The sequence below is a fragment of the Zeus faber genome (genome assembly GCF_960531495.2).
Source record: "Zeus faber genome assembly, chromosome: 5".
NCBI lineage: Eukaryota > Metazoa > Chordata > Actinopteri > Zeiformes > Zeidae > Zeus > Zeus faber.
Window position 1 is genome coordinate 37368115 of NC_137192.1, and position 17439 is coordinate 37385553.

A 17439-nucleotide genomic window follows, 5' to 3' on the forward strand; every position below is an offset into this window, starting at 1 on the left:
TTCATACATGTACATACTTTCATACATGTACATACTTTCATACATACTTTGATACATATACATACTTTGATACATATACATACTTTCATACATGTACATACTTTCACACATGTACATACTTTCACACATGTACATGCTTTCATACATATACATGCTTTCATACATATACATACTTTCATACATATATGCAGTGAAATGTCTTTACAACGCACCCGGAGATTATGCACAATATTTACTAAACTGAAAATAATAGCAAAACTTATTCCTACCGAGCAACTTACTGGAACTGATTCCTAAAACCTAATGCAGTTATGAATAGAATAATCTAAATACAATAAAAATAAAATGACTGACATGGAAGTAAGGGATTTCTACTTTGAATATCATATATTTGTTTTTGGTTGTATTTAAATAATAATAATAATAATAATATGATAAAGCGGCCACAACCTCATGAAAATCGAATTGAATGAAAAGCAGAGCGCGGCCTCTCTGCAAATGGCGGCCTGCTCCGACCAGAGCAGCAGGGAACACGGAAGTGAGCGGGCGCATGCGCAGTGGTCCGGCTGGGCTCCCTTGTACAAGATGTCTGCGCAGGCGGGGAGGGAGCGGCAGGAGCCACGGCAGCAGCAGAGCGCGGAGCGGTCCACACCGAGTCAGCCCAGGTAAGAGGCGGCGGCCCCGCGGAGCCGAGGCGGAACCACCGGCGTGGGTCGGAAGGTTCGCCGCTTCGGGTGGTCCGGGTGGTCCGGGTGGTCCGGGCGGGGGGGGGGCGCGGCGCGCAGCGGGAAGCGGCGAACCGAGCGCGTTGTGCGCGGGCGGCGCGGCGGCGCTGCAGGGGCGTGTCCGCCATCTTGTCTGAGCGGAGCCCGCCAACCCGCCGCCCCAGCCCGCCGCCCAGCGCTTCACCCGGGGCTAGAACATGTCCCTCTGCCACCAGAGGAGCGGCGCAGCGGTGCTTGGCGGCCCCCGGGCCCGGGCCGGTGCGCTCCGAGCGGCCGTGTTTTCCCGCTCTCTTCCTGAGTCTGAACCGGGGCTTTGTTTCCAGACCCCCCCGGAGCGACACAGCACCTGGGCGATCCGCTCCGAACGAACGGATCCTTCCAGTGACTGGACTGTTTGGAGTCACTGGGCGATCCGCTCCGAACGAACGGATCCTTCCAGTGACTGGACTGTTTGGAGTCACTGGGCGATCCGCTCCGAACGAACGGATCCTTCCAGTGACTGGACTGTTTGGAGTCACTGGAAGGATCCGTTCGTTCCGAGCGGATCCTTCCAGTGACTCGGCCGTTTGGAGTCACTGTGCCACATCTCACCTCCAACCCACGTAAACACCACAGACACACCGTGGACCTTAGTTGTGTCTGTGATTCTCACTCCATATTTCTCTGTTGAAGCGCGTATTTTTCAGAGAATTGTTTCAACAGCCCGAGGTTTACGAATCACTTTATTGAGTGACTCGTCAAGAAGCGAGTCTCAGAAAAGAGTCGAACCTTTCACCCCCCGGTTGTTTTCAGAGCACTGCGCATGCGTGTTGCTACTGCGTTCCTGTCGGTTTGTTTTGTTGTGGAGCAGCGTAATATTATCATTATCGTACGTTGTTATCGTCATACTTATTATTATTATTAATATGATCATCATACATATTATTTGAATTATTATTATTATCATACATATATTATTATGAATTATTATACATATGAGAGAGATTATCATAAAGGTTATTGTCATCATTATCATCATACATTTTAATATTATCATACATCTCATTATCATAAAGATTACCATCATTATCATACTTATTATTATCATCATACCGGTTGTTATCGTTATCATCATACACGTGATGATTATTATTATCGTACATATTATTCTTATTATTATTATCATACAGGATTTTGTTATCATTATCATAATACATAGTATTATTATTTATCATTATCATACATATTATAATTATCATTATTATCATACTTTCTTGTTATTGTTGTTTAACATACATATGATTACCATACAGGTTATTATCATTATCATCACACATATTATTATTGTTTATCATCCATATTATTATCATAAAGATTATTTTTATTATCATTTATATTATCATTATCATATAGGTTGTTATGATCATTGTCATCAATCATATTATTATTATCATCGCAATACATCTCATAAAGATTATCATACACATTGTTATCATCTTAGTATTATCTTTATTATCATAAATATTATTGTCAAATGGGTCATCATACATATTTTTCTATTATCATAAAGATTATCATTATCATATATATTATAATAAAGATTATCATCATCATTACCATCATACATATTATCATCATTATTATTATCATCATTATTATACATCATTTTTATAATTTGGATACATAGCTGTGTTACTGGAGTGAATCCAGCTCTCAGCAATAACACAATTTATTATATTACCACTGAGCTCCATATGAAGGGTTAAAATGTCTTAAATTTCTGTATGATAAATATTAGATCTCAAGAGTCTTAAATTTGAATGAATGAGTTCTTAATTCCAACACAACCATCATATCTTATTTCTTCTATATGGTTATTCACATGAAAATTTAACCCAAAATATAATGATATTATTCACATTTGTTTTTTTATAGAAGGGAGTATACATTACATGTACTCTGATATCTACACACACACGCACACCTTGAATTCCACTACATGTGAATGTAAACTATATCACATAAATAGCATCTAATAAGCTTGTCTTTATGTTTCAGAACGCAAACTAACCAGATATTGTCAGTACCTATTATATAGTGTATTCCCATAATTATTAGTCCTCTGTGGGGAGCTAAAGGATCATAATAGAAATATTCAATAATAATGTGAATACAGGTACAGGTATTCCTCAATTAACTACCTGCTTAACCGGCGTTCAGACTAACCACCAGCTCTCTGACCAGTCTGTGTTGTACACTGTGTACAATACCAAGCATCTCATCACCCTTTATATGCTATATACACTGTATTTACTATATTTACCGTATATACTATATATTAAGGGGGGGGTAGCTCAGGAGGTAGAGCTGGTCGTCTAGTAATCTAAAGGTTGCTGGTTCGATCCCAGGCTCCTCCTGCTAGCATGCTGTAGTGTCCTTGAGCAAGACACTTAACCCCTCATTGCTCCTGATGGCTGCGTCCGTCGGGGTTTGAATAATTGTAAGTCGCTTTGGATAAAAGCGTCTGCTAAATGACTAAATGTAAATGTAAAAAATGTATATATACAATATATACTGTATACACTGTATACACTGTATACACTGTATATACTATGTATACTATATATATATATATATATATATACTAGATACCAGCGGTTCCCATCCTTTTTGGACTCACAGCCCACTTGAAAATCTCAGTGTTGGCGGCCACATCCGACCAGATGTAATACAGAGACAAACGGTGCGTTGTCAGAGGACATATATATTTTAACAATCATATGCATTCTTATACATACAGTGCAGTGGTGGAAAAACTAAAAAAGAGCTGAGTTAAAAATAACCTTATATCAATGTAACTTTGGCGTAACTTTGGCGAGTTTTACGTTGGTAAGGTAAAACTAACAATAACAGGAGCACATGAATATGGAGTCACCTCATGAAAAGCTGACGCTGCATGGCAGACACCACCTCCTTGATGTCTGGTTTAAGAGATGACGCTCTGAAGAGAACATCGGGATCAACATTCACTTCATTCAGAATTTCATCTTCAATGCCACAAGCAGTGAAAAGCCAGTCTTGCAGAGATACGTCGCATCAGAAACCGCACAGCTCTGTAGAACAGATCGGGATACTCAGAACAAACATGGGGCACAAATTTTGTCAGGTACTTCAGAGAGGAAGACAGTTTCAATGTCCTCTCCCAGGAGAGAGCCACAGACCGTCCTTCTCTAAAGTCTCTGGTCACTGTGGCTGGTGGAGGCTTCTCCATCCAGCTGCACTGCACATCTGGGATGGAGAGGTGTTGAGCCTGGTCCTCACAGCGTGCAGGTGCTGTTTGACAGGAAGACTGATCACGTGACAGGAAGATGCTTTTTTTCCCTTTATCAAAACATCGTACACATCCTTAAACGAATCAGCTCAATCATCACGTCATCTGCTCAATCCTGCGTCTGACTGAGTTATCACACATGACATGAGGTTGATTGTCTTTAACACCTTCTCTCCAACACCACCTCCTCCATCTCTTTTACATTACATTGCATTTAGCAGACGCTTTTATCCAAAGCGACTTACAATTATTCAAACACCGACGGACGCAGCCATCAGGAGCAATGAGGGGTTAAGTGTCTTGCTCAAGGACACTACAGCATGCTAGCAGGAGGAGCCTGGGATCGAACCAGCGACCTTTGGATTACTAGACCACCAGCTCTACCTCCTGAGCTACCGTTTTCTCCCTGGTTGTTTGTGTCTTACCAGGCTTGGTTTTGAGTTGGACAACCTGATTGAACGCTTCCACTACCTTTGTTTTCTCGGTGTTCATACATGACGTTTCCATGACAATCTTCTTGCCCTGATACTCCTTGAGTTTATGATGGAAACATTCAAGCAGCTTGAACATGTCCTGTTGGTGTTTAGTGTGGAGGTGACGGTGCAGTTGACATGGCTTCAGAGCTTCCTTTGATAAAATCTCAGAACACACCACGCACAGCGGTAACAGTTTGTCTTCTGTGCCTGTCCAAAAAAAATCGCAATGATAAATATTCAGCGCTGTCCTTTGTCAGAACCTTTTGTTTTTGTTTGACAGAACCGTCCTGCCTGTTCCATCAATTTGAAATCATCACCTCAAGCTCAAAATGTACAGGTGCACTTCCGTCATGGTCCGGCTTGGACGTTGTACGCCTGAACATCAGCTCCTATCCATCAGCGATGATGCACTTTTGAAGGTTTTAAAGAGGAAATGATTTTCGTTTTTTCAGTGGGCCGTGGTCCCTAGTTTGGGAATCGCTGCACTATATATACTATGCATACTATATACACTATCTACACTATATATTCTATATACACTATATATGTGACCTACTGCAGCAAAACCCGCTGCCTTGCGCATTTCTAAAATGAGCAGGAGCAGCCAAACAAGCCGAAAAAACCTTTCTAGAAGGAAAATTAGATTTTTCCAGATTTGTTTTCCTTAGTTTTTGTTTATCTCAAAAGTATTTTCAAAACCGAGTTTGATTTATAAATGGTAGAAAAATGTTAAACCATGGAGTAAAATATTTCAGATTACATGGGGAAACACAGTTCACTTACCGAGACGCTGAACAGAGCAGAATAACGCTGATCGATTGTTTCCGTTCAAAGCGACCATCCAGGTGAAGATCATTCATCCATATTCCATGTGATGTGAAGTCACAATGTGAAACCCTTTTGATAGAGTTCAACCTATAAGTGGTATTACTTTTACACACACACACACACACACACACACACACACACACACACACCTCATTGTGGAGGGGCGTGTACCAACGTGTACCATTGACGAAGAAATCCTGATGTCAATCCCGTAAAAAGGCTCTCAGGTTATAGCTGAAGTAGGGTGCAGTTAGCCCGCATATTAACTCCAACAACTATGAAGATATTTGGCATACTCACATTTATATAATAAATGACACACTGAGGCTCATATACAGACTCATATTATTGATAGACTCTACATTTTGTTGTGTTGTCAGCACTTTTAAACTCCTAAATAATTCCACTTGTATAAAATATGAATATTCTAACTGTTCAAAGCTTTTTTTTTTTTTTTTTTTTTTTTTAAACAAAAAATGTTGTGTCTGACGCTGTTCAACATTCCCTCAAATCACAAGAAAAATGCAGAGATTGTCCCATTCAGCAGGGTGTCAAGTGGCCATGTAACAAGTACCCTGTAGGCTATGTTGGTCCTCCAACACATTTGCATTCTGGGAGCTTGCTGCATGAAGCCAAGTGTGGGGAAAACTTTGAAGGTGATTATCTCAGAAACCGTTTGTCACACTCTTGTCAATAACAAGTCAAAGCTTGAAAATATTTGCTTGATTTGCACAAAGGACACCTTGTTTGGAAGCTCTGATTGTTCACTTTCAAATGATGTGAAGAAAGGAGGAAAAAAGAAAAAAAGCTGGTTAGCACAGGTCTTCAGTACTCGCCCAGATAAGCCATCTGGGCCTGCAGCTTTCCTGGTGGTCACAAGCATCAGAGCCCTCCTGACGTCATGCTAGGACATTGAGAGTGTGCGCTCATCCCCAGCGCTGTAACTCCAATTAGCTCCAATTAACTCCGGGCGCTCGTTCAGTGTGACATGGCGAGGCCAGCTGTCTGTGCCTCACCACCTCACCACAGGGGTGCCCCAAGGCTCGGTGCTAGGACCCCTCCTCTTTGCCATATACACCACCTCACTGGGCCCAATTATCCACTCACATGGCTTTTCATATCACTGCTATGCGGATGATACTCAACTCTATCTGTCCTTCCTGCCCGACGACCCCACTGTCTCGACGCGGATCTCGGATTGTCTCGCTGACATATCCACATGGATGAAGGATTATCATCTTCAACTAAATCTGGCGAAAACGGAACTGCCGGTCTTCCCGGCCAAACAAGGTATTTATCACAACATTGATATTAAAATCGACTCTCTATCTCTTGTTCCTACCAAGGCTGCAAGGAATCTTGGTGTCATTATTGATGACCAACTGACATTCCCGGACCATGTTGCCGCCGTCTCCCGGTCCTGCCGCTTCACACTACTCAACATCCGAAAAGTCAGGCCGTACCTCACCCAGTATGTCACTCAACTGCTGGTACAAACCTTGGTGATGTCCCGTCTCGACTACTGCAACGCCCTCTTAACAGGCTTGCCGGCCTGTGCGGTGAAGCCACTACAGATGATACAGAATGCGGCGGCGCGACTGGTGTTCAACCAGCCAAAGAGGGCACATGTCACTCCGCTGCTCATCGAGCTCCACTGGTTACCTGTAGCCGCCCGCATCAAGTTCAAGTCTCTGATGCTGGCCTACAGAGTGATTGCTGGGAATGCTCCCGCCTACTTAAATGCTCTCGTAAGAGCACATGTTGCCCCCCGGATGCTGCGCTCGTCAAATGAGCGTCGCCTGGCTCTGCCGGCCATACAGCCACGGCAATCCAGGCTATTCTCATTTGTAGTTCCACGTTGGTGGAACGAGCTGCCAAAAATGACCAGAGCAGGGACCTCCCTCTCTGTCTTTAAGAAGCACTTGAAGACCCAGCTCTTCAGTGAGTACCTCCTGTCCTAACCTACAATTACTTAGCACTACCTAGCAGTATTTATTGTTAAACTAATGTTGTTGTTACACTAATCTCTGTCGCAATGTAGCTTGAATGTTATTCTCCCTTGTAAGTCGCTTTGGATAAAAGCGTCTGCTAAATGACTAAATGTAAATGTAATGTAGCTGGCGAGCTAACTGTGTTGTTGCTAGACTCAAACCGCGCACAAAAGGAGTTCAGTTTGGTTTGGCGAGTGCGGCGTCCACACTCGGGGATGGGGAGGAGCTGCTCTTGTAGCTAGTAATAGTCCCTAGCCCCTGACACAAGGGTCTGGTGTCCCGTTGCTCCATCTGTAGCTCCACTCTGTCCCTATACATCCGTTTAGTGTCCTAAAAGTAGGTCAGCAGTTTCTGAAATACTCAGACCAGCCCGTCTAGCACCAACAACCATGCCACGTTCAAAGTCACTTAAATCCCCTTTCTTCCCCGTTCTGATGCTGGGTTTGAACTTCAGCAAGTCATCCTCACTATATCTACATGCCTCAATGCAATGAGCTGCTGACATGTGATTGGCTCATTAGCTTTTTGTGTTAACAAGCAATTGAACAGGTGTACCTAATAAAGTGGCGGGTGAGGGTATGTTACGTGTTAAACATGTATATGCACTATATATAGTATATACAGTGTATCCACTGTATATATATATGGGGATGGTAGCTCAGGAGGTAGAGCTGGTGGTCTAGTGATCCAAAGGTTGCTGGTTGGATCCCAGGCTCCTCCTGCTAGCATGCTGTAGTGTCCTTGAGCAAGACACTTAACCCCTAATTGCTCCTGATGGCTGCGTCCGTCGGTGTTTGAACAATTGTAAGTCGCTTTGGATAAAAGCGTCTGATCAATGACTAAATGTAAATGTAATGTAAATGATATACTATATATACCAGCCATGCCCCTTTACCGCGAGATGACACAGGTCCTCGCTATAAAGTGCCTTTATAATCAGCTGAGAGTAAATCTAGTCAAATTAATTCCAGGAAACTGAAGTACGCAGGTGTTTTCAAGCTGCAATTTATTTATTATGAATGGAAAAACGAAAAACAATAACATGACATTTTTATTTTCAATTAGATAAAAAGTAATAAACTGAGAAGACACAAAAAAATACAAACTGGACCACCAGATGTGGACTAAATGTCATCCAATCAAGAGACCGTTCTCCCTGAAGCTCCGCCCTCCGCCGACTCAACCAATCACATACATATCGATGACTAAGGTTTGAAAAGCTTGTTGGTGTTTGGATTCATGTGAGATTAAAAACAAACTGTCACACAACATCAAAGTGTTTGGTGCATTTTATTCCTCACTGATGTACGGGCAGTTCCACACAATGTTTTAAAATCTGCTTTATTCATTCGATACAATAACGCTGTGCAGTTCAACTAGTCATCACCCTCTCCGCAGGTGGACGTTCTTGTGACGAGCAGCAGTGATGTCCAATGACGGCCAAGATTCAGGGAAGGGTGAAGAGCCTGTGACGCTGTCCCCCTCTGGCTCCACCCCTTCCACCTCCTCCCCCTCCCCCTCCTGTTCCACCAAACCCAACGAGCTGCCAGGTAACACACACACACACACACACACACACACACAGTAACACACACACACACACACAGTAACACACACACAGTAACACAAACACACACACACACACACACGCACAGTAACACACACAAACACACACACACACAGTAACAAACACACACACACACAGTAACACACACACGCACACAGTAACACACACAAACACACACACACACAGTAACTCACACACAAAGTAACACACACACACACAGTAACACACACAGTCACACACCCACACAGTAACACCCACCCACACAGTAACACCCACCCACACAGAAACACCCACCCACACAGAAACACACACGCACAGTAACACACGCACAGTAACACCCACACAGAGTAACACACACCCACACAGTAACACCCACACAGAGTAACACACACACACGCACAGTAACACCCGCACAGTAACACCCACACAGAGTAACACACACCCGCACAGTAACACCCGCACAGAGTAACACACACCCACACATTACATTTACATTTACATTTAGTCATTTATCAGACGCTTTTATCCAAAGCGACTTACAAGGGAGAATAACATTCAAGCTACATTGCGACAGAGATTAGTGTAACAACAACATTCGTGTAACACACAGTAACACCCGCAGAGTAACACCCGCACAGAGTAACACACACACCCGCACAGTAACACCCACACAGAGTAACACCCACACCCGCACAGTAACACCCACACCCGCACAGTAACACCCACACCCGCACAGTAACACCCACACCCGCACGGTAACACCCACACCCGCACGGTAACACCCACACCCGCACGGTAACACCCACACCCGCACGGTAACACCCACACGGTAACACCCACACGGTAACACGCACACACACAGTAACACGCACACAGTAAGACACACACAAAGTAACACTCACACAGTAACACACAGTAACACTCACACAGTAACACACACACACAGTAACACCCACACAGTAACACCCACACAGTGACAGCCGCACAGTGACACCCGCACATACACACACAGTAACACCCACCCCACACGGTAACACCCACACGGTAACACACACCCACACAGTAACACTCACACAGTAACGGCCACACACAGTAACGGCCACACACAGTAACGGCCACACACAGTAACGGCCACACACAGTAACGGCCACACACAGTAACGGCCACACACAGTAACGGCCACACACAGTAACGGCCACACACAGTAACGGCCACACACAGTAACGGCCACACAGTAACGGCCACACAGCAACGGCCACACAGCAACGGCCACACAGCAACGGCCACACAGCAACGGCCACACAGCAACGGCCACACAGCAACGGCCACACAGCAACCACACAGCAACGGCCACACAGCAACGGCCACACCCACACAGCAACGCACGCACCCACACAGCAACGCACGCACCCACGCACACAGCAACGCACCCACGCACACAGCAACGCACCCACGCACACAGCAACGCACCCACGCACACAGCAACGCACACAGTAATGCACCCACGCACACAGTAACGCACCCACGCACAGTTACGCACACACGCACACAGTAACGCATACCCGCACACAGTAACACACACACACAGTAACACACACACACACTAACACACACAGTAACGCACACACCCAGTAACACACACACACAGACAGTAACACACACACACACAGACAGTAACACACAGTAACACACACACAGGAACGTGCACACACACACAGTAACACACACACACACAGTAACACACACACAGACACAGTAACACACAGTAAAACACACACACACACACAGTAACACACAGTTACACACACACACAGTAACACACACACACACAGACAGTAACACACACACACACACAGACAGTAACACACAGTAACACACACACAGGAACGTGCACACACACACAGTAACACACACAGTAACAGACAGTAAAACACACACACACACAGTAACACACAGTAAAACACACACACACACACACAGTAACACACAGTTACACACAGTTACACACACACAACATATACACACAGTAACACCCAGACTTATACACACACAGTAACACACACAGTGACGCAATACTCAATATAATACACAAATTTAAAAAATAAATATATAAAACACAGTACCACATATGTACACACAGTAACACACAAATAGATTTAAGAGGTTTATTCGTCACATACATATACATACTTTCATACAGATATGCAGTGAGATGTCAAAATATATACACACAGTAACACACACTTGTACACACACAGTAACACACACGTACACACAGTAACACATACCTACACACACAGTCACACACACAGTAACACACACAGTAACACACACGTACACCACGTACACACACGTACACACACAGAAACACACGCGTAAACACACACGTACACACACGTACACACACAGTAACACACACGTACACACACAGTAACGCGCACGCACACACATAGTAACACACACAGAAATACACACACACACAGAAATACACACAGTAACACACACAGACATATACACACAGTAACACACAGACTTATACACACAGTAACACACAGTAAAACACACACTAACACACACAGTAACACACAGTAAAACACACACACACACAGTAACACACACAGTAACACACAGTTACACACAGTTACACACACACAACATATACACACAGTAACACCCAGACTTATACACACACAGTGACGCAATACTCAATATAATACACAAATTTAAAAAATAAATATATAAAACACAGTACCACATACGTACACACAGTAACACACATATAGATTTAAGAGGTTTATTCGTCACATACATATACATACTTTCATACAGATATGCAGTGAGATGTCAAAATATATACACACAGTAACACACACGTACACACAGTAACGCGCGCACACACACAGTAACGTGCGCACACATCCACACACACACAGTAACACACACATAGTAACACACACAGAAATATACACACAGTAACACACACAGACATATACACACAGTAACACACAGACTTATACACACACAGTAACACACACAGTTGACGCAATACTCAATATGATACACAAATTTAAAAAATAAATATATAAAACACAGTATGTGGTACTGTGTTTTATATATATATTGTTTAACACAGACACACACACACAGTAACACACACAGACAGCATCACACAGTAACACACACACAGTAACACACACGTACACACACAATAACACACACGTACACACACAGTAACACACACGTACACACACAGTAACACACAGCTACACACAGTGACGGTGTCATGCTCCGCCCTCAGAGGAGCTCCTCCAGGCAGGATGGTCCAAGTGTTGGTCGAAGAGGGAGAACCGGCCGTACTACTTCAACCGCTTCACCAACCAATCACTGTGGGAGATGCCGCTGCTTGGCCAGCACGACGTCATCGTGAGCCACTTCCTGTTACTGACTGCCGTTTCCTGTTACTGACTGCCGCTTCCTGTTACTGACCGTCCCTTTCCTGTGTGTTTCAGTCCGACCCGCTGGGTCTGAACGCCGCCCCGGCGGAGGGAGGAGACGGTAACCTTGGTAACGGCCAGAGGAAGAGGCGGGTCTCGGAGGAGCAGGGGGCGGGGCCTAGCAGCATCAAACGACCCAAGGTGAACAAACACCCAGTGTTTAAACCCTTCATATACATTTAATACACATATACTGTGTATTAAATGTATATACTGTGTGTGTGTGTGTGTGTGTGTGTGTGTGTGTGTGTGTGTGTGTGTGTGTGTGTGTGTGTGTGTGTGTGTGTGTGTGTGTGTGTGTGTGTGTGTCCCTAACCCTCTCTCCCCTCCAGGTGGAGCCGACCACGCCCATCTCTCCCAGCACACCGGGCGCCAAACCCTGGAGCTCCGCCCCTGAGGTCCAATCAGCAACACCGGTGACGCCTAGCCCCTCCCCGGCACCCTACAGACCTGCTGTGTGAGTAACACCTCTGAATACTATGGATTGTCTGTATTTTTTATTTTTATCTTTAATAAAGCCTTATCAGTCCCACAACGGGAAAATTCGCAATTTCTCTGCATTTACCGTCCTAGTATCTGAGGTGTCTAGGAGCAGTGGCTGCCATGTATAAAGGTATCATGTATTTCCAGGGTGTACTGGTATAATGTATATCATGTATTTCCAGGGTGTACTGGTATAATGTGTGTCATGTATTTCCAGGGTGTACTGGTATAATGTGTGTAATATATTTCCAGGGTGTACTGGTGTAATGTATTTTCAGGGTGTACTGGTATAATGTGAGTAATGTATTTCCAGGGTGTACTGGTATAATGTTTATAATGTATTTCCAGGGTGTACTGGTACAATGTATGTAATGTATTTCCAGGATGTGCTGGTATAATGTATGTAATGTATTTCCAGGGTGTACTGGTATAATGTATGTAATGTATTTCCAGGGTGTACTGGTATAATGGATGTGATGTATTTCCAGGGTGTACTGGTATAATGGATGTAATGGATGTGATGTATTTCCAGGGTGTACTGGTATAATCTATGTAATGTATTTCCAAGGTGTACTGGTATAATGTATATAATGTATTTCCAGGGTGTACTGGTATAATGGATGTCATGTATTTCCAGGGTGTACTGGTATAATGGATGTCATGTAATTCCAGGGTGTACTGGTATAATGGATGTCATGTATTTCCGGGGTGTACTGGTATAATGGATGTCATGTATTTCCAGGGTGTACTAGTATAATGGATGTCATGTATTTCCAGGGTGTACTGGTATAATGGATGTCATGTAATTCCAGGGTGTACTGGTATAATGGATGTCATGTAATTCCAGGGTGTACTGGTATAATGGATGTCATGTATTTCCGGGGTGTACTGGTATAATGGATGTAATGGATGTCATGTATTTCCAGGATGTACTGGTATAATATATGTAATGTATTTCCAGGGTGTACTGGTATAATGGATGTCATGTATTTCCAGGATGTACTGGTATAATGTATGTAATGGATGTGATGTATTTCCAGGATGTACTGGTATAATGTATGTAATGGATGTGATGTATTTCCAGGGTGTACTGGTATAATGTATGTAATGTATTTCCAGGGTGTACTGGTATAATGGATGTGATGTATTTCCAGGGTGTACTGGTATAATGGATGTGATGTATTTCCAGGGTGTACTGGTATAATGTATGTAATGTATTTCCAGGGTGTACTGGTATAATGCATGTCATGTATTTCCGAGGTGTACTGGTATAATGCATGTCATGTATTTCCGGGGTGTAGTGGTATAATGTATGTAATGGATTTCCAGGGTGTACTGGTATGTCATGTATTTAATGTAAATCATGTATTTCCAGGGTGTAGTGGAATCATGTATATCATGTATTTTCAGGGTGTACTGGTATAATGTATGTAATGGATTTCCAGGGTGTACTGGTATAATGTATTTAATGTAAATCATGTATTTCCAGGGTGTAGTGGAATCATGTATATGATGTATTTCCAGGGTGTACTGGGACCTGGAGCTTCCCACCAACGCAGTGATCAGAGAATGCCCCCCGGCCCCCCACCTGCCCCCCCACCCTGAGATCGAGCTGCAGAGATCGCAACTGGTCACCAAACTACGACAACACTACCACGAGCTGTGCCACCAGAGAGAGGGTAACACTCAAGTTACTATGTACTAGTTACGATGGTCACCAAACTATGACAACACTACCACGAGCTGTGCCACCAGAGAGAGGGTAACACTCAAGTTACTATGTACTAGTTGCTATGGTCACCAAAACTAAACTGAACTACCCAGAGACAGTAACTATGGTGACTAAACTGCCCACAGACAATCACTATGTTGACTAAACTTTGCGGAGACAGTAACTATGGTGACTAAGCTACACAGATACAGTAACTATGGTGACTAAACTACCCAGAGACAGTTACTATGGTGACTAAACTACACAGACAGTCACTATGGTGATTAAATTACACAGAGACGGTCACTATGGTGACAAAACTACTCAGACGGTCACTATGGTGACGGAATTACACAGACAGTTACTATGGTGACTAAACTACCAAAAGACAGTAACTATGGTGACTAAACTACACAGACAGTTACTATTCAAGAGGTTTATTCGTCACGTACATATACATACTTTCATACATCTATGCAGTGAAATGTCAATGCAACGCACCCGGTGACTATACACAATATGTTCTAGACTGAACACAGCAGCTACCTAAGAATTTCCACTTGACCAACTAACTGATTCCTAAAACGTAATGCAGTAAGTTGAATACTGTAGAATAAAATAAAAATATATAGAATAAAATAGAACTCAAGGGTAATCCAGGGTGAGGGTACAAAGTAGATAAAGGGAATAGGCCTATGTATATGGAATGGACTTATGTATATGGGATAGGCGATTTATGTATATACGGATATGCATTAAAGTGGCATGTGAATAAAGTGAGGTAGAGCTGGTGGTCTAGTGATCCAAAGGTTGCTGGTTCGATCCTAGGCGCCTCCTGCTAGCATGCTGTAGTGTCCTTCAGCAAGACACTTAACCCCTAATTACTCCTGATGGCTGCGTCCGTCAGTGTTTGAACAATTGTAAGTCACTTTGGATAAAAGCGTCTGATCAATGACTAAATGTAAAATGTAATGTAATGTAGTACGGCGCAGCAATATGGTTACACCAAACAACCCAGAACAGTGACAGAGTATGCGGTAGAGTATGCTACATACAGTACAGAAGGTAGTGGAGCCTATGTGTGTGGCTCAGTGAGGACCCCTGGTGAGGTCAGCATTGACAGTTCTTATGTCTTGTTGGAAGAAACTCTGTCTCTCTGTTCTCGCTGTGTCGCTGCGGAGGCGCTTGCCTGACCGCAGCAGCTGGAACAGTCCGTTGTTGGGGTGATGAGGATCCTTCATGATGCTGCGGGCGCTGCTACTACACCTCCTGCTGTATAAGTCCTGCAGGGAGGCGAGGGTAGTTCCAGTGGTACGTTCAGCTGAACGCAGCACCCTCTGCAGGGCCCGCCTGTCCTGAGCAGTACAGTTCAAACCAGGCAGTGATGTTGCCTGTCAGGATGCTCTCCACTGCTCCACGGTAGAAGGACTTGAGGATCCTCACCGAGACCCTGAATTTCTTTAGCTGCCTGAGGTGGTAAAGATGCTGCCTCGCCTCTCTCACCAGAGTGTTTGTTTGTAAAGTCCATGTTAAATCCTCTGTGATGTGGACTCCCAGGTCCTTGAAGCTGCTCACCCTGTCAACAGAAGTCCCATGAATCATCAACGGTGCATGAGTCCTCGGTTGTAATCCTCTCCTAATGTCCACAATCAGCTCCTTAGTTTTGCTGACGTTCAGGTGGAGGCTGTTGTCCTGGCACCAGAGTGACAGGTCAGCCACCTCCTCAGGGTAGACCTTCTCATTGTCGTCATTGATCAGGCCCACCACGACGCTGAAAAGGAGTTCAGTTCGTTGGCTAGGGGAGGCGTCCACACTCATGGCTGGGGAGGAGCTGCTCTTGTAGTTTGTTATATTCCGCAGCCCCTCCCACAAGCGTCTGGTGTCCCGTTGCTCCATCTGTAGCTCCGCAGTCTCTCTGTACGTCCGTTTAGCGTCCTTCACCGCCCTCTGCAGATTGTATGACGCCGCTTTGTAATTGTCCATATTTCCAGATAGAAGACCGTTGTAAGCGGCAGTGCGAGCATTCAGAGCGCAGCGGATGGATTTATCAACCCACGGCTCTGGTTCTGGAAATATCCAAACTTTAACCGTGGGAACAATGCTGTCCGCTAACGTAGCTATGAAGCGCACCGCTACGTCCGTAAACTCACTGACGTCACTTGAACCTGATTGGAACATGTCCCAGTCGACCTCAGTCAGAGCATCCTGAAGTGCGGCCTCTGATTCAAGATTCAAGAGGTTTATTTGTCACATACATAGACATACTTTCATACATATATACAGTGAAATGTCACTGGTCCATCCACTGCTTCACTTCCCTCGTCATCACCAATTCTCGCGCGATCAGAGGCCTGGAAACGGGAACCAGCGAAATTGTGGCGTGGTCTTATTTCCCGAAAGCAGGGAGCGAGACGGTCTTGTATCCGTATCCAGAACTTTTTTAAGGTTCGCCCTGTTAAAGGCCCCAGTCACAACCACAGCCACGTAGGGACGTTTGTTTTTAAATCCGCACAACACATCATACAGGTCCCACAGTGCTGTGTCGGTATCCGCTTATGGTGGTATATAAACGGCTGTAATGATGACCGTACTGAATTCCGGGGGAGATAAAATGGACGGCATGAGATGGTCAGCTGTTCAGGTTCGGCGAGCAGGAGTGGGAGAGAAACTTTGTGGTGTTGGGGTTATACCAGCGGTTGTTTACCATAAGGCAGACGCCTCCACCCTTGGATTTCCCCGACTCCCCGATCTGTCGGCACGGAACACGGAGAAGCACTCGGCTGGACGTATGGCTTCATCCGGCAACAGTGGGTTCAACCATATCTCCGTCAGGCAGAGGACGCAACAGTTCCTC

General features: G+C 44.4%; 1 protein-coding gene across 2 annotated transcripts in view; it reads left to right on the top strand.

Moving 5' to 3' along the window:
• The first annotated feature begins 205 nt into the window (after nucleotides 1-205).
• The window catches only part of pcif1 (phosphorylated CTD interacting factor 1), a 29517-nt gene continuing 12283 nt past the window's right edge, over nucleotides 206-17439 (top strand). For both annotated transcript variants that reach the window (XM_080000264.1, XM_080000265.1), the window contains exons 1-6: nucleotides 206-665; nucleotides 8729-8880; nucleotides 12196-12320; nucleotides 12407-12532; nucleotides 12724-12848; nucleotides 14399-14553. In XM_080000264.1, coding sequence (XP_079856390.1) covers nucleotides 8757-8880; nucleotides 12196-12320; nucleotides 12407-12532; nucleotides 12724-12848; nucleotides 14399-14553 — 655 coding nt within the window. In that variant the 5' untranslated portion in view covers nucleotides 206-665; nucleotides 8729-8756. The remainder of the gene's footprint in view (nucleotides 666-8728; nucleotides 8881-12195; nucleotides 12321-12406; nucleotides 12533-12723; nucleotides 12849-14398; nucleotides 14554-17439) is intronic.